Source organism: Pongo abelii, chromosome 9 (genome assembly GCF_028885655.2).
Source record: "Pongo abelii isolate AG06213 chromosome 9, NHGRI_mPonAbe1-v2.0_pri, whole genome shotgun sequence".
Classification (NCBI taxonomy): Eukaryota; Metazoa; Chordata; class Mammalia; order Primates; family Hominidae; genus Pongo; species Pongo abelii.
The window spans coordinates 74,015,237-74,036,096 of record NC_071994.2 but is presented as its reverse complement, the minus strand read 5'-3'; the positions used below and the strand labels follow the sequence as shown (position 1 = coordinate 74,036,096).

Below are 20,860 nucleotides of genomic sequence, written 5' to 3'. Positions count from 1 at the left end.
CGCTGGGGATTAGAATCAGCCTAACTGGCATTTTTAAACTTACTGTCAATCTAGCTCCTTAGGGGAAAGTATCAGAGCCTCAGTGAGGTCAGCCTGGCAGCAGGGCTGGTGCTTCTTTGGCCTCATCTCACTCTGTCTCTGTTGCTCCTCCCCCATGTACAGGTGGAGCAGCTAGAGGTATTTCAGAGAGAGCAAACTAAGCAGGTAATGCCTGAGGTCCTCGCTAAATGCTGGCTGCTTAAACGGTGACCAGTCTTGGTGCATGAGCCCGGCTGCAGCTTGCCTCCGCCAGCTCCTGTTGTGAACTGTTTGTGAAAGGGGCAGGGTCAAGCCATGGAATCCAGGCCCAGGCTGCCCAGGAGTGCGGTGTGCTGGGCTCTCTCAGGCCTCATCCCACCCGTCCCAGGTCGGCCTCTCCACCCTTCTGCACCTTCTCTCATTTGCCTATCAGGGACAAGGGGTAGCACTGACTTCATCTTTCCCACCCTGAACCAATGACAGACATAATCCTTGGGATTCTAAAACTTCCCAAGTACTGTGTCTAGTTAAGGATACCCAACTAAGAGGAACAGCAGAATTACCCTGTTGGCCTTGTTTAACATGGTGTCCCTTTTTCCCAGAGTATGGCTTTATGGAAGCCTTGAAGGTGATATGCGAGGCAGCCCCCACAGGTTAGGGAGGATTGTGGGCTTAGGACACTTGCCCATCACTTTCTGGGGCTCTAACCCCGAGCACAGCATAGAAATGTCTGTAGCAGGAAGACCGGGGATGAAGGAGCAGGAGGGGTCTATACCCGATGGGGGCGGGGGAGTGGGGGTCACATGGTCTGGCTGCCTCTTTCTCATGGGAATCATCTCTGTGTTGCCTGAGACATCGCGGCTATAGAGCTGGTGTTAAGAGCACCCTTTCTCCATCACTCTCCTACCCAGCCACCCCAGGACTGCTGAAAAATTGGACCCTCCTCTTCCTCTAAGGAGCCTGTGATAGTGGGGGACAATCAAAGTGAATAGCAAACAGTTAGCAATGGAGCCCTTACCTCTCCCCTGTGCTGCCTGGTCATGCTTGAACTCCTAGAATGCTTGGAGCAGCCAAGGGTGCATGGGGCTGTTATGTTCTCTCTTTTCCCCTACTCCCTGTGCTCTTCCTCTTTGTAGGAGTGGGGTGGGCTTTGGAGTACATGTGCTGCCCCTGCTCTTGTCTTCCAGCAATCTGTTCCCCAATGCTAACCACAGCAGTCATGCTGCTAGCACCACCCCTAACGGCCTGTGGATGTTGGGAAGAGGTCTGAGCATCTGTGGGCTTGGGCTTTGGCAGTTTCTGGGAGGGAGGCATGGGAATTCATTGAGTATGTCTACTAGAATTACAGACTAGGTCCTGGGAAGGTTGCGGCTGCAGAGTGGTGGCAGCAGCAGGGTGGTGGTGAGGTGTCAGCTCCCCAGAGTCAATTCTCCTGATTCTGGAGGTGACGGGGGTTGGGCAGGCCTCTGTCTCTGCAGGCTCAGGGTAGAGGCAAGTATGGACAGGTGGCCCTGGCAACATCTATGTGTTAGGTTGCCTCATTCAGGCCCTGCAAAGCAGCCTGGGCAGCAGGCCGTTCCCTAATTGGAGGCCAGAGAAAGGGCCTGAGTTTATTCTGGGAACACTGGGGATCCTGGTCTGTGAAACCCCATGATGGGTGGACATCCAGGATGAACATCCAGGGGAAGTCCTCCTGAGTCTTCTGTCCTCCTCTTCCCTCCCCAGGTGGAAGAACTGAGTAAGAAACTGGTTGAGTCTGACCAGGCCAGCAAGGTGCAGCAGCAGAAGCTGAAGGTGGGGCAGCTGGGGGAATGGGTCTGGCCTCTGGACAGGGGAGGGAAGCTATTCTCTAAGCCCTCGGGCCGTGGGGGGTGTCGGGGCAGAGGAGGGGCACCCTGCATTCCAGGCAGCCCTCCTAGGAAGCCTGTGGCTTAGAAGCCCCTGCATGTGTCTTCAGGGAGCTCTCAAGAGACAACCAGGGTGGTTCCCATCTCTCAACTGTCACTGTCCACTTCAGCAGCTACTAGTCATGTGTGGTTATTGAAATTTATTAAAGTAAATCCAGTTCTTCCATCACACTAGCTACACTGTGCCCCTGTTCAGTAGCTACACGTGGTTAGTGGCTGCTGTATTGGACAGCGCAGATACAGAACATTCCACCATTGCATAAAGTTCTGTTGGACAATGTTAAGTCTAGATAGTCTGGGCAGGGAAAGAACGAGAGTGTCACCAGTGTTGAATATTACAGTGCAGTTTAATAACATTCTTAATGCTTTCAACTGTGTCACCTTCTTTGGTTTAATACTTGCTTTTTGCGGTTCTAGGCTTCACAGCCTTCAGTCAGGGGCAAAGGAATTGGGCACCAGTGGCATTGGGACTCACTAAAGCCCTGGTGGGTCCTAGGAGTTGGTGGGAGCTCAGAGCTTCATTTCTCCTGCTCACCTTCATACCGTGGGGCCACAGCATGTCTTGATCGCAATAAACAAATGTTTATTCTGCTCCTTGTGGGGCCTGTCCTATGTTAGGAGAGGCAAAGCGGAGATGCTTCTATCTACAGCAAAGCACTTGCTGGCCTTGCAGATGGACAGAGAATCAGGCCCTCCTAAGGAGTTATGGTCTGGACAGGAGGCAGTGTGGGCATCATAAATAAGCCCCCACGGGCTTTTAGAGTTAGGTGGACCAAATCTTACTCTGCCATTTAGTCACTGTTACTCTGGTCAATTTGCTTAAATCTCTGAACTCAGTTTCCTCCTCTGAAAAGAGGATGAAGTGACTTCTGAGAGTGGCTTTGAGGAGAAACAAGTTCCCCTGTCCTAAGAGAGCTCACATGCCAAGTGCCTTACTCTAGGCTCTGCACCTGGGTGTTCCCCGAGGATTGGTTCCCTTCCTCCTAGGGGAGATTGTGTGTGCATGCAAAGAGGGTGTGACACTTTGTGTCTAGTCTCAAAGAAGGCAAAGATAGGGCAGGAGCTGGTCAGGGAAAGGCCACTACGGATGTGGACTGAAGGGTGTGTGGGCTTCAGGTTCAGTAGACTGTAGTCGGGCAGAGTGTATTTGGGGTGGTGTGGTTTTCTTCCGCTTCCTAAGAAAGTGCAGGAGTCTGAAGCACCTGTGGAGCCCCAGTGGCTGGTGCAGATAAGCGGACTTGGGTAGAGCTGCCAGACCAGCTTTCCTGAGTAGCCTTTCTTCTCAGGCTGTCCAGGCTCAGGGAGGCGAGAGCCAGCAGGAGGCCCAGCGCCTCCAGGCCCAGCTGAATGAACTGCAAGCCCAGTTGAGCCAGAAGGAGCAGGCAGCTGAGCACTATAAGCTGCAGGTAAGGATCCCAGCCCCAGCCCATGCCACCTTCCTCCTGCCCTTCAGCCTCTACCCCACCCACCCACCCACCCTCTCTGCCCACAGATGGAGAAAGCCAAAACCCATTATGATGCCAAGAAGCAGCAGAACCAAGAGCTGCAGGAGCAGCTGCGGAGCCTGGAGCAGCTGCAGAAGGAAAACAAAGAGCTGCGAGCTGAAGCTGAACGGCTGGGCCATGAGCTACAGCAGGCTGGGCTGAAGACCAAGGAAGCTGAACAGACCTGCCGCCACCTTACTGCCCAGGTGCGCAGCCTGGAGGCACAGGTAAGAATTTGGCTGGCAGAGTCACCTCACTCCTATTCCACTGGACCCCTGTGCCCTCTCCTCCTAGGCCACTGCTGCCTTAAGCTTTTCTTCACTCTCCCCCTGGCCCTCTCCTTCTCAGGTTGCCCATGCAGACCAGCAGCTTCGAGACCTGGGCAAATTCCAGGTGGCAACTGATGCTTTAAAGAGCCGTGAGCCCCAGGCTAAGCCCCAGCTGGACTTGAGTATTGACAGCCTGGATCTGAGCTGCGAGGAGGGGACCCCACTCAGTATCACCAGGTCAGGAGGTGGCCTTCCTCCCTATGTCTGTTTATGGAGTGCCTGCTGTTTATCAGGCTGTATCCTAGTGAGATAAATAAGATGTGATCTAAATTTATTCTTAGAGAAGAATAAAGAAAAACAGGTATTATACCAGATGTCTATTTAGGGCACAGTTGGAATAAAAAGCAAGTGGTCAAGAAAGGCTTCGTGGAAGCTATCGCTCCTGCTGAGTCTTGAAAGCATTCATAGGTGTGTGTGCCAGGCTGACAGAGAAGAGCAGTGTGAACAGAGGCTGTGAAAGAGCCTGACTAAGCTGAGATGCGAGGCCAGGAAGGCCCATTGGAGACCGGCTATTAAGACTCGATCCTAAAGGCATTGAGGAAACCTTGGTGGCTGTAATTGAAAGGTTTAGGGGGGAAAAAAAGGAACCTTGGAAGAATTTGAAACTGAAGAGTACATGGTTAATTTGCATCTTAAAAAGATTATTCTAATAGCCAGTATAGAAGACTGGAAAAATGTTTTTATTAAACACTTACATTGTACTTATTTTGTGCTAGACATAAAGCACTCATAACAATTATACCTGATTTATCCCCCAACAACCCTCTGAGGTAGGTTTATTCTGTCTCCTTTAACAGATGAATCTGGGGCATAGAGGGGCAGTCACTTGCCCAAGGTCCCCCAGTGGTAGAGCTGGGGTTTGACCCTGGGCAGCCTGGCCTGAGTTCTTGGCTTGTCACCACTCATCTGCCTCTGTCAGTGCCATGATGAGTCTAGGTGAGAGGAGATGAAGCAGACCAGGGAAAGGACATGAGCATGGAGGGGGGTGTGGTTAGGAGAGCTGTTCAGGAAGCTTGGTGATTGGGCTTGCCAAGCAGGACAACATTGGATTATGCCCATGTTCATGGCTTGGGGGCCTGAGTGGGGGGCGCTCCTATTCACTGAAATGGGAGATGCAGGAGGAAGAACAGAGAAGTGGGCTTAGATTGGGATGTGTTTGCTGTGAAGCAGCCATGGGCATCTGGTGGGGATGGGACATCTGGGTCTGGGCATTGCCACTATGAGGAGCTATTAGGAGAAGCCAGGGGAGTGGACTGAAAGGAAGGCCCAGGTCAAGGGCTTTCCTTGGTACCTCTGAAAAATCAGATGGGCTGCTTGACTTCATCTGCTTGTAGTTAAGTATGGGAAATGGTCACTTTCGAAAAGGGCTGGACAAAATGCCTTCTAGCCTGAAGGACTGTACCTCAGCAGGTTTCCTTTCCGTAGCAAGCTGCCTCGTACCCAGCCAGACGGCACCAGCGTCCCTGGAGAACCAGCCTCACCTATCTCCCAGCGCCTGCCCCCCAAGGTAGAATCCCTGGAGAGTCTCTACTTCACTCCCATCCCTGCTCGGAGTCAGGCCCCCCTGGAGAGCAGCCTGGACTCCCTGGGAGACGTCTTCCTGGACTCGGGTCGTAAGACCCGCTCCGCTCGTCGGCGCACCACGCAGATCATCAACATCACCATGACCAAGGTCAGGCTGCTGGGACAGGGGCTGCAGGGCAGCAATTCCCACTTCCTCTCAAGGGCGTCTTTGCACTGGGCAGTCAGTCAGGAGCAGGGAGGGATGAGCAGCCAGTCCATGTTACAGTGGGAAAGCTGAGAGGTCTTAAAAAGGGCAGTGACTTGGTTAGGGGCACTTCTGAAGAAAAAGGCAGGGCTGGGATTAGATCCCTGCCTCCTGACTAAGTCTAGCATTCTCTCCATGCGTAGCACTGAGCCTGTGCAGAGTGAAGGGAGAGAACATGGCGAAGCTGCAGCCCATCCTGTGCCTCTCGGCATGCCCCATGCAGCTGAGAGGCATTGTTGCTGCTCAGTGGACTGCCCGCCAGGCTGCAGGCCCTTGCCTTTGTTTCCACATCTTGAAGGGGAGGTTTGGGAGGAGGGGAGAGGGGCCCCTGGTACAGCAGGGGGGACCTGTGTGTTCAGGGTATCCCCTGCTACCAAGAAGTTGGGGAAGTTCTGGAAGATGGTAAGGGCCCTGGAAGTTTGGACTGAGGGACAGCAGAGGCTGTGGGATGAGCCTGACTAGTCAGGAGACATGGGGCCTAGCCCCATCTCTGATACTTCCTAGCAGTGTGATTTGGGGCTAGTCACTTTATTTCTTTGCACTTCACCTCTAAAATGGGCTGATAAACACTCTGCATTCCCTACCTCAAAGCATTATGAATAGACTCCATGAAAAAAATGCATAGAAAAGAGTCTTGACAACATCAGCACCACCTTGTGAGGGCTTCTGTTGACAAGGCCCATTTCTTGCAGACACACACTTTAAGGACCTTTGCAAAGCAGTTGGGAACACATGGTTGTGCCGTGGGATCTGAGGGCTTCGGGAGGGAATGGGAGGCTTCTGTACAGTGCCAGGGCCCACCCCACTGCAACAGATTCACTCTCTCTTCCAGAAGCTAGATGTGGAAGAGCCAGACAGCGCCAACTCATCCTTCTATAGCACACGGTCTGCTCCTGCTTCCCAGGCTAGCCTGCGAGCCACCTCCTCTACTCAGTCTCTAGCTCGCCTGGGTTCTCCCGATTATGGCAACTCAGCCCTGCTCAGCTTGCCTGGCTACCGCCCCACCACTCGCAGTTCTGCTCGTCGCTCCCAGGCCGGGGTGTCCAGTGGGGCCCCTCCAGGTGAGGGGACTACAGGGACTTACTAAACCCCAAAATTAGACTGGAAGGTGGATCGTGGCACAGGGAAAAGAGGAAAGCTTTTTAAAAATCCAAGGCTGGCCTCCTTGCTACCGTCTAGCTCCACCTGCCCCTCCTTCCTGCAGCCTCAGGGCCTTCCTTACCTGCCCATCTAGGGGCTGGCTGTGTTGGGGGCACTCTTAGCCAGAGTTAAGGGCCCGGGATTCCCAGCACAATTCTGACACTTAGCTGTGGAGAGTCCTCCGTGCCCTTCTCAGGCGGTGATGGGCTGCTGGAAAGGCCAGGCTGGCCAGACTGTTCTTGGAAGCTCTTGTCCTTTGGGCACCAGGGCGCCCCTGGGAATTAATTCCCAGTCCTTAATTCATTCCTCTGGGTGTTGGGCACCAAGTCTTAGTGGGTGAATAAGATGTAGTAGCAGTCTCTGCGTGTGACCTCTTCTGCCCTCTCCAGGGAGAAGGTGGTGAGCAAGCCCCTAGGATAGAAATAGTCTGTGTGCCGTACTCCTGCACCTGCGGCACTGAATCAGACTGGTGTGCTGGGCTTCAAGTGTATGGGGTAGGTGGCAGCAAAGGCTGGCAAGATGCCAGGCCCAGCAGGTGCCCTGCCGACTCCGGGCTCATTTGTTCCCACTTCCCTGCCCTCCACAGGAAGGAACAGCTTCTACATGGGCACTTGCCAAGATGAGCCTGAGCAGCTGGATGACTGGAACCGCATTGCAGAGCTGCAGCAGCGCAATCGAGTGTGTCCCCCACACCTGAAGACCTGCTATCCCCTGGAGTCCAGGGTGAGCCCTGGGGTCACTGTGCAGGGCCTCCCATCCCTGTCCTCCCTTGGAATCCCACCTGCTGATCTAGCCTGAGCACTAGGGCCCTGGATCGCTGACTGGCCGAGGAGAGGGAGGGTGACCTTCTCATGTTTCCAGGTGGAACAGACAGCCAGGAGGGCACTCAGGGGTGAAGTCCCTGGGGGTGGGCAGGAGCTCAGAGAGGAATCTGGTCAGGACTGCACTGTTTGTGGCCATTTGCCCAGGGCGTAGGTAGAAAGCAGAACACGAAAGGAGGCCTCGTGAGGTAGGAAGGGTCCGCCTACCATAAGTGTTGGGCGAGTGCAGAGTTCTGGGACAGCCCCAGGTCCTCCTCCATCTCCATACAGCCATGGTCCACTGACCGCCTCTTCCACCCATGCAGCCTTCCCTGAGCCTGGGCACCATCACAGATGAGGAGATGAAAACCGGAGACCCCCAGGAGACCCTGCGCCGAGCCAGCATGCAGCCAATCCAGATAGCCGAGGGCACTGGCATCACCACCCGGCAGCAGCGCAAACGGGTCTCCCTAGAGCCCCACCAGGGCCCTGGAACTCCTGAGGTAGGCGCAGTGGCTCCTGGGTGTTGCTCCAGCACTGTGCCCAGGTCAGGCCCAGCTCATCAAGGACTAAAGGGAGCCTTCTCTCTCCTTCCCTCTTTCCCCTCTCCTTCCCTCTCTCCAAGGGCCTGACCCATGGATGGGAACTGTTGGGAAGGGAAGGCTCTGGCCCAGAGTTGGGAAGGGGAGCAGGTTGCACAAGTTGACTTATAAGGTCCACTCAGCTCTGAGAGGACAAGACGCCTGGCTTCAGATGTGACTCCTCTTGCTACTGTCTGCCTAACTGTCCTCTTCCCCATAGTCTAAGAAGGCCACCAGCTGTTTCCCACGCCCCATGACTCCCCGAGACCGACATGAAGGGCGCAAACAGAGCACTACTGAGGCCCAGAAGAAAGCAGCTCCAGCTTCTACTAAACAAGTGAGGCTGGGGCTGAAGGGGGATGAAGCGACGCCCTGGCAGGACCTTGCTGGTAGAGCGTGGCACAGCATGCTGGCCTGGGAAGGCAGCATTGGGTCTCCCGGTCTGACAGCCCTTCTTTGCAGGCTGACCGGCGCCAGTCGATGGCCTTCAGCATCCTCAACACACCCAAGAAGCTAGGGAACAGCCTTCTGCGGCGGGGAGCCTCAAAGAAGGCCCTGTCCAAGGCTTCCCCCAACACTCGCAGTGGAACCCGCCGTTCTCCGCGCATTGCCACCACCACAGCCAGCGCTGCCACTGCTGCCATTGCTGCCACCCCTCGAGCCAAGGGCAAGGTAGAGGCACCGGCAGGATGGGGGAGGGAAACCTGATGAGAGCATGAGCACCCCCCAGACCGCCCCATCAAGTAGCATCCAAGACGGGGCCATGCCAGGCTGCTGGAGGGTGTGGGGTAAGAGGTGTCCCTGTCCTGGAAGCTTCTCTCCAAGGAGAGAAGACAGATGGCCCCATTCTCATGGAGAGCACCCAGAGCTGCTCAGGCACAGCCAGCAACTGATAACCCTGGGGCTCACAAGGGAGGCGATCCAGACAGGGGCGTGGGAGCAGGAAGAGATCTTCCAAGCCAGTGGGTGCAGGCTGGTATCGCAAGTTCTCATCTGGCCACGTGACTGTGTCTCTTTCAGGCAAAGCACTAAAGGGCCAGTACCAGTGAGTGGCCCCACCTGTGTCCCCGATGCTGACCTCACCTGGTCCTCCACCTACTGTCCCTTTCAGTGCCTTCTCTCAGCTCCCAGGCCAACAGTAGCCAAACCCCTAGAGACAGTGATGCCTGCCCACACCCTGGCCTGGTCCCTGGACCTTCACTGGCGCCTTCTCGGAGCTGGCCCAGGGGGCCTGGAGCATGGACAGTGTGGGCGCTCTCCCTACCTACCTTGCCTCCTTTTTTCTTAAAGCAAAGTCACTTCTCCATCACAATCAGATTTGAGGCTGGTTTTGATGGCTGGGTCCTTGGGCCTGGCCAGTCTTCCTCTTAGCCTCTGGATCTAGAAGGGACCATAAGAGGAATAGGCCCTGGTTCCTGCTGTCCTGGTGGCTGGGCCTAGCAGGGGCCCTCACTCTTGAAGTCCAGGACTGGGTCTGACCTGGTGGGAGCACCTGCCAGACGATGCTCTTTCCCAGGACGGATGGGCCCTGTGTCTCAGGAGTGGGGTTGGGGGACAGCCTTCAGCGGCAGCTCACACCCTACCTTCCCCAGACTTGCACTGGGGTGGGATTTGGAGTGATGGGAAGGTTTTTAAGGGCCGGGGATGGATCTTTTCTAAATGTTATTACTTGTAAATAAAGTCTATTTTTCTCCCGTGAGTACTGAGTTGCCTTGATCTATGTGGGAAAAGGAGGGGAAATATAGGCTCTTTGGAGCCTACCTTGTTCCCGCTGAGTCTTCCAGACCACCTCTTTTCTCTCATCCCTTTTCCTGAGGCCACATCTTTCCAGGCTCTTCCCACTCTCCATTAGTGGCCTCTGCTCCCAGGGAGCATTATGGGCTGTTCTCTTTTCTTTTTCAAGGGCCTGTGTTCCCCTGAAGCAAGTCTTGTCTTTAGCTCTTGTGTGGCAGTCCCTCTCTCCCATACTCCCTCCTGGGACAGGCAAAGTTCCTGGGAGTGGAACTGAAGCCTAAATGAACAGATGTCAGGATGCCTCCATTGAATAATCCTTTATGAGGACCCACGTGGGGATGACACAGATACAGTGTGGATCCGAAGCAGCTGCTGCCCCCATCCCTTCCCTGGAACAGTCCATTAGAGTGAAGGAAAAAAAAAAAAAAAAACATACAGCATGAAGACATGAAGTCTGCAGAATGTGGCCACAGCTGAAAGAGGATGACTTCATTGAAGAGGCGGTATTTCAACCAGGCTTGAGCATTCCCCTGCTGGGGCGGTGAGGAAGACAGGACTAAATGAGCAGAGACATGGGAGTGAGAGCTGTCTGGGAAAAGCAAGAATAGTTGGAGGCGTCCAGAAAGTCATGTGTGAAATGTAGGTAGGGGCCCTGGAGTGCAAGGCTAAGGCATCAACAGTCTTGGTGGTTTCTGAGCAGTACAGCAGTGTGAGGAGCAGGACGTTAGGAAGGCTAATGGATAGGTGGAGAGAGAATGGCAGGAGGAGGAGGCGTTATAAGGAGGCTGTGATTTTCTAGGTGGGTGGGAATGCAGTTTGAATTTGGTGAGAGAAGAGACCCAAAGCAGAGAAGGAGCGGGTGTGTTGCTCATCCACGCAGCCTGCAGGCAGTCAGGGACTGTTCACTCCAGGTAGACAGGTAGGACCCAAGCTCTGGTCAAGGTTGTGCTGCTGCTGGCCCTGTGCTGAGTCTTAACCCTGCTGCTGTGGGCTGCTGTGGCTGGAGGGCAGGGCTTCTTGGGTGGGGGGCAAGGTTGCCCTCAGCCCAGCCTAGGGAAGTGAAGGCAGACAAGGATCAGGCCAAGGAAATGAGGGACATCTCATCACTTTGCCCCAGGCTATACCTCCTCTGCCCAAGACCTAAGTTCCTTTTTGTCTGGCTGACCTTGAGGAATGCTGGGCATTAGTTCACAGGCTGCTCTGGCAGAGCCCACCCTTTCCTCCCCACATATGGAAGCAGAGCTCCTCCTGTTCCTGGAGGCCTCTCCTTGGGCTCCTCACCCAGAGCTGGGCCAGGACGACGTGACGCTGGACAACCTGTTCAGGGTCCACGAGCACACAGGAGAAGTTGGTGCTGTGCAGGGCAGGGGTCAGCTGCTCCAGCACCAAGGCCTTGCACAGCTGCGTACCTGTGCTCCCATGTTCCCGGCTGGAGCGGAGGGGAAGGAAAGGTCATGAGAGGGCCGCAGAAGGCCTCCTTCCCACCCACCTGGCTGCTGTGACCCTCACCTGGTGCTCCCCTCCCACAGTCGGCCTGGGAGGTGCTCAATGAAGGAACCATTGCCCAGCCAGTAGAGGATGCTGAAGTTGGGGAAGCGGCTGCAGGCCACACAGGATAAGGTCAGCGTTCCATCTAGGGACACAGGCAGCAGTTAGCTCTTCGGAAGAGCAGGCCCTTCCCCTGCCCTGCTCTGCTGTGCCCTCCCTGCCAGCTCCCCCCAGTCCCCATGCATCTGGAACCTAGAGAACTGCTCCGCACACCACCTAGGTGGGAATGTCCGTTAAAGGGGAAGTACAGTTGTCTCCGAGAGGCCCTAGCCCTAAACACACGGAATGTGAGGAATGGTCCTTGGTTCACGTGATGAATCCTCTTCTGAACCTGTCCCCTCAGGATGACTTTTTCTAGTGCCCAGCCTCGGTGACTTGGGAGCCCAGGCGACAGAGGCAGTGCTGGATGGCTGCTGCTCCTCTGAGATGGCCAGGGGCCAGCAGGCTCTGGGTGGAGGGGCTGGCCTTGGAGTCCACTGCAACCAAGGCTCTGGGAGGTCCTGTGACCATTACTTATGTCTTGAGTTCTCTGTCCTATTTGATAGGGAGCATCTTGGGAGCTGCGCCAAGCCTGCACCCATGACACTAGGTTGGGGAGGGAGAATGGTGCGTGCTCAGCCCAGCTGGCTCAGCTGGTGGTACATGGCAGAAGGGTGCTGGCGCTCAGGAGTCAACCCGACCCTGGGAACCTCTGTGCCCATAGCCCACCCTTGACCACTGTGCTTCTTACTCAGTGGCACTTCCACCTCTGGCCAGGTCACTTCCAATGCTGGACACTGCTTAGCTGCTGGGAACACTGGGGGCTGGGAGGGGCAGGGGTCCTTTGTGCTTCTAACTGAGGCAGTGGCAGCTGTGGTGGTCTGCGAGACAGGTGTGGCTCTGACCAGGAGAGTGACGATGTGGGCACACAGGAGCAGGACCCACAAAGGGCTGAGGTCTGAGGAAAGGACAGTTACAGGTCAGTGGCTCTGGAGACAGAGTGGGCTGCCCGGGTAAGGACGTAACTCCAGCCCAGAGATGTCTGAGCTCTAGCCAGGGAATCAGAGCAGGAAGAGGGACCCCTCAGCACCCACCCCTTATTGAACAGAGTACAGAGAAGCTTTAGAATGGAGCCAGAGCCACAGCATCTGCCCAGGTTCTTAAAGCAACAGCACCAGGTGCACTGGGTGGTTTGCCTTGGAGTGAAGGCTCCGGGTTAGCCCATTGCTCCATTCTGTTCATAGACCTCACCCTACCGCGCCTGCCCATGCGTAGCCCCAAGGCCTACCTGGTGTCCAGTTGTGTCTCATGGTCATGATGCATGCGTCAGGAGCTGGTGAGCCTGGCTCTTTATCTGTGACAACGTCCTCTTCTCTGGTGAAAGGTGGGGGAGGAGAATGGTAAACCACTCCCGCTTTTTCTCAGTAGCTGGCTTTTCCTCCCGTAGCATAGCCTGGAGCGCTTTCAGCACTTAGAAACACAGCTGGGGGGTCAAGTGACAATCCTTCCCCACCCCAGCTCTCATGACCACAAATGGTTGTAAGATGCTTACCTAGTCCAATCTTACCCCTTCATTAGGGAAGGCAAAATTGAGACCCAAAGAGAGAATATGGACTCACCCAGTCACACAGGGAGGCAGTGCTCTCTCCAGCATCAGAGCTGCTTCTGGGAAGGGCAGGATGCCGAGCAATCCTTCTGGGAAAGCACTGCCCCCACCCTCTATTTCACTTTCACTTTTTAACCAGGGAATCCTGAGCAGCTGTGACACCTCTGCTTTAGCCAAAGTTCAGTGGCCAGAAACCTTCAGCTCCTGGGACTCCTACTCTCCAGATGATACCAGACTGGGATCTCTAATCTACCCCCATGCCACCCCCAGGGTCACCTAGGGTGTGAACTAGATGAGACTCTCTCACAGATCAATTCTGTCCCGCCCAAGTGTCAGGACTTTGGTGTCCGCCTACCCTCTTCACAGCCAGGTCTTTGTTTCCATATGAACAGGCATCTGCTTCCTCCTTCACCTTCACACTGACATTCAAGGGGACAACTTTCCTAGGCACTGGGTAACCCCAAGATGGACCATTTCAGGCTCAATGCCATACCAGCCCATGCACATCCTGGCCTTTCCCAGGCTACCCACTCCCCCAGCCACCAGCCCCAAGGTCGGCTGCATCTCCCAGCACCTGCTATCACACCCTCCGTCTCTCATCCTAGCCCCTCTGGCCAGAGCCACAGGTCTAGGTTCACTAGTAGTCCCAGACTCCTACCTGGCTCCCAAGAGGTCCTGAAGAGCCTTCCTTTCCAGAAGCTCCCCTCTAGGAGCTCCAAGACTCAAGTTAGCTGTGTCTAGCTGCGTGTGAACCCACCACAGGAAATACACCGAGAGCACTTCCCCCTTGTCTGTAGAACTCTCACGGCCAACCCAGGAACTGGCACACAAGCTCGAGAGCCAACCCTAACAGGAGGGAAGGGCGGGCACTTCCCGGGGAAGAGGCTGACTGGCTCAACACTGGCTCCGGCAACAGAGTCTACACCAGAATATGAATCTGGTCACTGATGGGACAAATGGCGCTGGGGCTGCGGGAGGGCCAGGATTCAGGGTGAGGCGTGTGAGGAACCTAGGATGCTAAATCTAAGGAGGTTCCCTCTCAGGGTCATGCAGTTATCTATGGAGGCAGGAAGACCAGGGCTGGGTGATCCAATGCATGCATATATTAAGTGTGGACACGAGCTGCGTGTCTGAGGTTTGTGACTCCTGTGATCGGGAGGGTGCAAGGGCTGGTGACAGAGCCAGGGAGACCCACAGATGGAACTGGGTTTGGTGGATGCATCAGGAACACAGTCATCTGTGATCTCAAGCTTCTTGAAGAAAAACCAGATTCATATTCCTAATTTAGACAAAGGATACTACAAGTCACATCCTTCTTCTCTAGGTGTCTAGATCGTGTTCTTCCTCCTCTCATTCCTGCCCCTACCTCCCGCCCCAGGGGCTTCTAGCACGTAAGATGCAGGAGAAATTCCTCCCAAGAACACCAGCATCTCCAGGAGTTAGGTCAGGAGGCAAGGCTGCCTGGGGTTTCTGAGAGACACAGTCCAGTGTGGGATGGTAGGGAAAGACGACAGGACTCTGCCTTAGTGGAACAAAGACCAGAGTCAGGCCAAGGGGGGAGGTCAAGGGACTCAGGACTGTTACACATGAAAACAGCTCTGGACAGCCTGGCGTCGGCTTCTCACCTGAGCCTGACAGGGGGGTGGGGGGACAAAGTAAAAGGAAGGATGATCCGTGGGTCCTCTGACCAGCCCCATTCCCCTCTCTGAGGAGGGGAACAGCCCCACAGGTGGCATAAGCAGCAGGGTACCATGGGAAGCCACAGCTGGGGAAGAGGAGCCGAGCCTGAGTGCGGCCCTAAGGAAGGCAGGTGGTGGCGGGACACTGTCCTCAGGCAGTGAGAACATAGAGGAACCTCAGTCTGAAAGCAGGCCCAATGATGCCCCAGGCCCCTAGGCCACAGGGCAGGAGCCTGGCATTCCACCACTCCTGGGGATGTCAGCAGGGGAAGAGCCGGGAACAGCAGAAAGGCAGGCCCAACCACCCCCAGACTCTCAGGTCTCAGATGGGGGTTAGCAAAGGCAAGACACCCCTGGGGACCCCAGGGAAAGAGGTGGGAAGAAGAAAGCAAGATAAATGTTCAGCTTTCCAACCCAGCTCATGGAGCTTTATTCAGACGGGAGTGACAACATCCTACTTGGTTCCTACTGCCCTTGAAGGGGCAGGCCCTACTGGGCCATATTCCCTAGAAACCCAACGCCGAAGGCCCACGTTTGACCTCCCACTTTATTCAAGTCGCCTAGGACTAGGGCTGGGGCCTTCCTAGAAGCCCCCTCTCAGAACCTGTTCTTACCCACCCACCACTCCTGTTGTCAGGCCCAGGGAGGACCCATGAATGACAAAAATCATATAGGGATATTCCCTGGACTGGGAATCCCCTGCCAGCTTCAAGGACATATCATCTGACACAGGGAGAAGCTGACATCTGTCATATTCTTCTGCCTCACGTACACACACACACACATGCATACGCACTCTTAGGCTTTCAAGAAGGAAGTGATGTGGCAGAGTGACCGTTGGCACGTGTCACCACTCCACTGAAGGATCCACTGAAGAATGAGCTTGCACAAGGGGCCGTCAGTCATGGCTGCCAACAATTGCCCCATGGCCCAACTATATGACCTCTATTCTTGGCTGACCACAGCCCTGCCCACGGGTGTGTATCCATGGTGCTGATTCTTCCAGTTGTCCCAAAACAAATCTTCAATGAATTCTGAGGCCCCAAGGCTTCCCTTGTTGGCCAAGTCACTGATAAGGTTCCACTTGCCTCAACCAGCCTATAGCTCCTGGACTGGGGGAGACAGAGTCAGATGCAACACCTGTCCTGTGTCCCAGACAGTGGGGGAGGGAGGACACTTGGGGCGTCAGTGCTCACCCGTGGCACAAGCCTGAGTAGTTAGCTCTTCTATACTAAGTGCACCAGGCTTGAGCCCCACACAGGGAAGAAGGGAGTGGGTGGGCTGAGGCTTTCAGCTACCTGGGAGCCCAGCAGTGTTCTCGGCCAGAGATGAGAAGGCTCCTTTAAACCAAAAATGTCATGGCTCTGCCCCCACCCTGCTTAGGCAGGGAGGGTGAAGCCTGGAGGGGGGCAATTCCTATGCTCCACAATAAAAAAAGGTTTTTTAAATATATTCATCAAAATAGTTTTCTTTTAAAAAGCCCCCACTGCTGACAGCCCCACTGGCTGGCTCTCCATCATATCCCTCCCCAGTCCGACACAGCCGGAAGGGTCCTGAGTGGCCCAATCGCCCCTTTGAGTCTTTCCCACCCAGGAGGTCTTTGTGGGCAGGGAGGAGAGTGCCCTGAGGTCCATGGCGTGTGGGGTGGGTTTTCCACTGATGCTTTTCATCACTATTCCAGACCCAGGATGTAGTTGATGCCTTGGACTACGCCAATGATGACAGGCTGCCAGGCTACCAAGTATCGAAGCCAGTCCAGCAGTTGCCCATACATGACGTGAGGCCTCTCCCAGCTGTCAGTGTGTTAAAGAAAAGAGGCTCTGTGCAAGAGCTGCCAGGAGTGATCTAGCATGGGTGGTGGGGCTCCCTGGGTCTGCCCCACTTTCCAGCTGCTCCACAGCCTAGAGGAATGGAGGCTGCTTTCTGGAAGGGCCCAGTCTCACTTCCTACTCAGGCAGCCCTCCCAACTTTGCCCTCCCCCTCCTCTTCCTCCTCACAGCCTGTCCGTTGGAGTAAAGAGCTGAATACAGAGAATGCGGGAGGCAGACAGAGGGGACTGGTACTGGAGGCAGGGCAGCCCTGAGAGAGGTAGAGAGATAAATCCTAGTTCCCCATGACTAACATGCAGGGAGGGCCTCCTGTAACACCTTCTCTAAGAAGGAACTGCCAGTGTAAGATAACACAGCCTGAGGCTGACACAAGTCTATCTATCCGTGACAATGGCTGCAAGGAGGCTGAGAATAGGCAATATTCCTAGAATAGGGAAACTGGGGGTGTATCATGGGGCAGGACTAGTAGCTCAGCTTCCCATCATGGTTTGACATGTTCTGGTTGGGGGCAGAAGTGAGGGCCCCAGGAGGACCCAAATGCAGGTCACACTGGCCAGTACTTTCTTCCCACAGCCCACTCCCAATGAGGACCCCAATAAAGGATACGGATTGCTGAACATCCTCTTGAGGTCTACCTTCTCTTTGCAGTAGGGACACGTCTGCTTCTTTCCCACGATGCACCAGCCGCGGATGCAGAACTCATGGAAGCTGAGCACCGCTGGTCAAGGGAAATGGTGAGAGCCAGGACGGCACTCCAGCCCCAGCCAGTCTTTGAAAGGTTCAAATCCTGCCTTCGCTCTTTATCAGCTCTGAATGTTGGGCAAGTCCCTGTGTCTGAACCTGTTTCCTCACATGTGAAGTAAGGATAATGATCCCTATCTCACAAGACTGTTACGGGGCAAAATGGAGACAATACATGGCTCTCCCAACATAGGCAGAGAATGGCAGCTGGGTAAATACATGATAAATATTAGAAGTGTTATTCAGAACAGGGGATGATGCTAAACTGAGGGATCCCATTAGAGGGTCCTCTTCCCCTGTGACTGGTCAGACCTCAGGTCTGCTAGCACAGCCTCACTAGCTGCAGCCTCAGGTTCCTCTCAGACCCAGCCAGGTTGTAACCACTGTTTACCTAAGAGTGGCTCTGATCTGTGGGAAAGGGCAGGGAAGGCGGCCCTCTTGTGGCTCTCCTACACTCAAGAGTCTGGAAAGCACGCCTAAGGTCATGACCACCCTCTTTCTCTCCCTCACTACAGTGTGCAGATTGCAGGAGAGATGTGGCCCAGGAGTTCGAGGCAGGATACACATGATTGCAGGACAGCCTATACGTGTTCTCAATGATCCCCTCTTCACTGACGTCCACGAAGATCTGCTGCCCACACACAGCACACACGCTGTCTGAAAGATGTTTGGTAGGCATGCCCGACTCGCTGTAGAACTGAAGGAGAATAGCAGGAAGGAAAGATAGGAAAAGCTGTGAGAAGCAGCCAAAGTAGGAAGCTCCACAGAGACCTCAGGCCTTCTAGAGGAGAGGCACAGTGGCAGCGGGAGGCCCAGAGTTAGAGGACATCTTTTTTTTTTTTTTTTTTTAAACTGTTTAGAAAAGTTCATCTTTTACAAGTCAAATCGACCTCATCTTTGCTGGGCAGATGGGGAGAAGTGACCAGACTAGAGACAGTTGGGAAGTTAGATGCAACAGGACATATAAACTGGGCTGGATCAGCACCAAAGGATAAGGAGAAGGGGAGGGAGAAGGACTTGGGGCTGGTGATCAGAAGCTGTGTCAGGCAAGCCATTCTGTCGCCAGACTATGGTTCCACCAGAAATGGACAACAATATTCTCCAACATTTAAAACAGTGAAATATTAAGTGCCATGTTGGTTTGGTGACAAGGGCATTCTCAGACATTTGTGGCAGCGGCAAAAGGGGTTCAAGCCTTTCGGATAGGATTTAGCATGGTATCTCAAATTGTTGCACCTTTTGACCCATTAATTTCACTTCAAGGAATTTAAAGAAATAAGAGAAGGCTGGGCGCGGTGGCTGATGCCTGTAACCCCAGCACTTTGGGAGGCCGAGGCGGGCGGATCACGAGGTCAGGAGATCGAGACCATCCTAACTAACACAGTAAAACCCCGTCTCTACTAAAAATACAAAAAATTATCCAGGCACGGTGGGGGGCGCCTGTAGTCCCAGCTACTCAGGAGGCTGAGGTAGGAGAATGGCGTGAATCCCGGAGGCAGAGCTTGCAGTGAGCCGAGATTGCACCACTGTACTCCAGCCTGGGCGACAGAGCGAGACTCCATCTCAAAAAAAAAAAAAAAAAAAGAGGAAGTGTCAAAGAAGCTTCACGAATATAGATATTCACTTAAGCATTATCATAATTAAGAAAGCAAAGAGTTTGGCATGTCCTCAGAAAGTTAAACATAGAATTACCAAATGACCAAGCAATTCCATTCTCGGTATAAACCCAAAAGATATGAAACTGGGGACTAAACACATTTAAACGCCAGTGCTCACAGCATTACTCACAGTAGCCAAAAAGTGGAAACAACCCAAGTGCCTATCCACAGATGAATGAATAAACCAAATGCAGTGTCACACACAATGGAATACTATTCAGCCATATAAAGGAATGATACATTCTATACATGGATGAACTCTGAAAACACTACGCTAAGTGAAAAAAGCCAGAGACAAAGGGACAAATATAGTATGATTCCATTTACATGAAATATCTACAATAGGCATGGTCATAGAGATGGAAAGTATATTAGAGGTAAACCAGGGCTGCGGGAAGGGGTAATGAGGAGTTACTGCTTAATGGGCAGAGTTTCTGTTTGGGATGATGAAAAATTTTGGAATTAGACAGTGACAATGTTGCAGAACACTGCAAATGTAATTAATGCATTGAATTGTATACTTCAAAATGGTCAAAATGGTGACGTGGTCTAGAAATCTCTCCTGGGGAGTAAACTGGTTAAAGGAAGATCCAATGTCTACACAAATAGGTAAGAGGGAAATGAAGGTAAAACACAAGACAGTTGTTCAAAAAGGAAGCTAATAAACTGTTTATAAAGTGATCCAATGTACTGTTTTCAATTTGATCCAGTAGAGAAAAAATGAGAATATTCCCATGATACTGAGAGACAAAGTCCCTGGCCTTAAACGGTACTAGATTAAAGTTACCCAAGATGATGGAAATATTCCTGCTTGGGGTGGGGTCTTGGGGGATGACACTGAGACAGGGAGCACTTCTGTGTTGTTTAAATAATTACAAAGAGAACATATTACTTTTATAAACAGCAAAACAACAAAGATATATTTCCATTCTGAAAAAAAAATTAGAAATATTTACTTGCGTTTCTCAGATTGGTTGTTAATTTACCCATATTTAAGCATCTCTCCGTGATGTCCACCTGCTGCTCTTGCAGCATTTCCTATCTCAGTGAAAGGTACTACCATCCAAGCAGTTGCCGAATCAGAAATCTCAGCTTTGAAACCTACATTTCCTTCATATTTTTCCCTTCAGTCTTCAGAATCAAACTATATCTAAGTCCAAAATACTTCTCAAATACAGTATGTCCTCACTTCACTGACAGTTTCTTGGAAACTGACTTTAAGTGAAACGACATGTAACAAAACCAATTTTACCACAGGCTAATTGATAGAAACAAGAGTTCAGTTCCTGTGTCATATTTCTGTCACAAAGACATCACTAAACCTCTATTTAAGAGACACCAAATTGTCTCAAGTAAAGACTCAAAACACTTTTAATATTAAATGTTGAAATGAAATGTGTAGCTTTACACATACAGTTAAAGATTAATAAAGCAAGTATGAAAGCTTCCCCAATTTTTGGTAAAGCAGTGAGTGACAGTGGCTGTTGTTGTAGCGGTTGTGGGTTAAATCAAGGAATAAGAGTTCACAAAGTAAAAACTGTAAAGAGCAATTCCTACCACTGTGCAGTTGAAAAACAATAACCAATATGGACTAAGCACTTTTGTGCCCCATCATTTATTGTTGTGCCTTTGCATGATTATTATACACTTTGTGAATTTTTACTTATTTAGAGACAATATCTTGCTCTGTTGCCCAGGCTGGAGTTTGGTGGCATGAACAAGCTCACTGCAGCCTTGAAACTCCTGGGCTCAGGTGACCTCCCACCTTGGTCTCCGAAGTAGCTGGGACTACAGGCATGTGCCACCACGCCCGGCTAGGTTTTTTTTTTGTTTTGTTTTTCCTTCTCATTTTTTTGTAGAGATGGGGTCTCACTATGGTGCTCAGGCTGGTCTTGAACTCCCTGGGCTCAAGCAATCTGCCTGCCTCGGCCTCCCAAAGTGAGCCACTGTGCCCGGCCCCTCCCAGGATTTTTAACATAAAAATCAAAATCTTTAATTTGGCCCACAGGCTTTTTTCTAGTCTAGTCACTACTTCTCCAGACACTTCTTGGCCATACAA

The 20,860-nt window shown here is 52.9% G+C and overlaps 3 protein-coding genes and 1 long non-coding RNA gene across 35 annotated transcripts in view; 1 reads left to right on the top strand and 3 right to left on the bottom strand.

Moving 5' to 3' along the window:
- The window catches only part of NUMA1 (nuclear mitotic apparatus protein 1), a 77,680-nt gene extending 67,954 nt beyond the window's left edge, over positions 1–9,726 (top strand). For 17 of the 26 annotated variants that reach the window (XM_002822189.3, XM_054525971.1, XM_063728172.1 and 14 more), the window contains 12 exons: positions 163–204; positions 1,744–1,812; positions 3,212–3,331; positions 3,418–3,636; positions 3,758–3,915; positions 5,164–5,410; positions 6,339–6,567; positions 7,233–7,369; positions 7,773–7,949; positions 8,248–8,364; positions 8,490–8,699; positions 9,048–9,726. In XM_002822189.3, the coding sequence (XP_002822235.1) occupies positions 163–204; positions 1,744–1,812; positions 3,212–3,331; positions 3,418–3,636; positions 3,758–3,915; positions 5,164–5,410; positions 6,339–6,567; positions 7,233–7,369; positions 7,773–7,949; positions 8,248–8,364; positions 8,490–8,699; positions 9,048–9,059 (1,737 nt within the window). In that variant the 3' untranslated portion in view covers positions 9,060–9,726. The remainder of the gene's footprint in view (positions 1–162; positions 205–1,743; positions 1,813–3,211; positions 3,332–3,417; positions 3,637–3,757; positions 3,916–5,163; positions 5,411–6,338; positions 6,568–7,232; positions 7,370–7,772; positions 7,950–8,247; positions 8,365–8,489; positions 8,700–9,047) is intronic. The other 9 variants (XM_063728181.1, XM_054525974.1, XM_054525975.1 and 6 more) reach the window with 1 other exon arrangement.
- On the bottom strand, positions 5,172–7,248 carry LOC134762099 (uncharacterized). Its single transcript, XR_010141734.1, has 2 exons — positions 6,729–7,248; positions 5,172–5,544 (listed from the first exon to the last, which is right to left on the bottom strand). It is a non-coding gene; the product is annotated as an uncharacterized LOC134762099 (long non-coding RNA).
- Positions 9,727–10,063: 337 nt separating the features above from the next.
- IL18BP (interleukin 18 binding protein) lies at positions 10,064–14,840 on the bottom strand. Of its 4 annotated transcripts, none has more exons than XM_009246779.4 (6): positions 12,908–14,840; positions 12,577–12,662; positions 12,040–12,246; positions 11,271–11,394; positions 11,043–11,190; positions 10,064–10,811 (listed from the first exon to the last, which is right to left on the bottom strand). In XM_009246779.4, the coding sequence occupies exons 1-6, from the start codon at positions 12,940–12,942 to the stop codon at positions 10,734–10,736; spliced, it is 678 nt and encodes a 225-aa protein (XP_009245054.1). In that variant the 5' UTR covers positions 12,943–14,840; the 3' UTR covers positions 10,064–10,733. The 4 variants fall into 4 exon arrangements, with proteins under 4 accessions (XP_009245054.1, XP_009245056.1, XP_009245053.1 ...); XM_009246781.4 differs by having other exon boundaries at positions 13,553–14,840; XM_009246778.4 differs by lacking the exon at positions 10,064–10,811 and having other exon boundaries at positions 10,821–11,190.
- A 133-nt stretch (positions 14,841–14,973) lies between these two features.
- The window catches only part of RNF121 (ring finger protein 121), a 68,098-nt gene continuing 62,211 nt past the window's right edge, over positions 14,974–20,860 (bottom strand). For all 4 annotated transcript variants that reach the window (XM_002822183.5, XM_009246776.3, XM_054525981.1 and 1 more), the window contains 3 exons: positions 17,707–17,840; positions 17,009–17,110; positions 14,974–16,366 (listed from right to left, as the gene is read on the bottom strand). In XM_002822183.5, the coding sequence (XP_002822229.1) occupies positions 16,246–16,366; positions 17,009–17,110; positions 17,707–17,840 (357 nt within the window). In that variant the 3' untranslated portion in view covers positions 14,974–16,245. The remainder of the gene's footprint in view (positions 16,367–17,008; positions 17,111–17,706; positions 17,841–20,860) is intronic.

What these genes read in the sequence shown, in the direction of transcription:
- IL18BP (XM_009246778.4), bottom strand. Translation starts at nt 12,942, where the DNA reads ATGCTGGAGAGAGCACTGCCTCCCTGTGTGACTGG. An exon ending in CTGCCTCCCTGTGTGACTGG is followed by an intron (nt 12,663 to 12,907) that starts GTGAGTCCATAT and finishes ACCTTTCACCAG; the next exon opens with AGAAGAGGACGTTGTCACAG. An exon ending in AGAGGTGGAAGTGCCACTGA is followed by an intron (nt 11,395 to 12,039) that starts GTAAGAAGCACA and finishes CTGTGTCCCTAG; the next exon opens with ATGGAACGCTGACCTTATCC.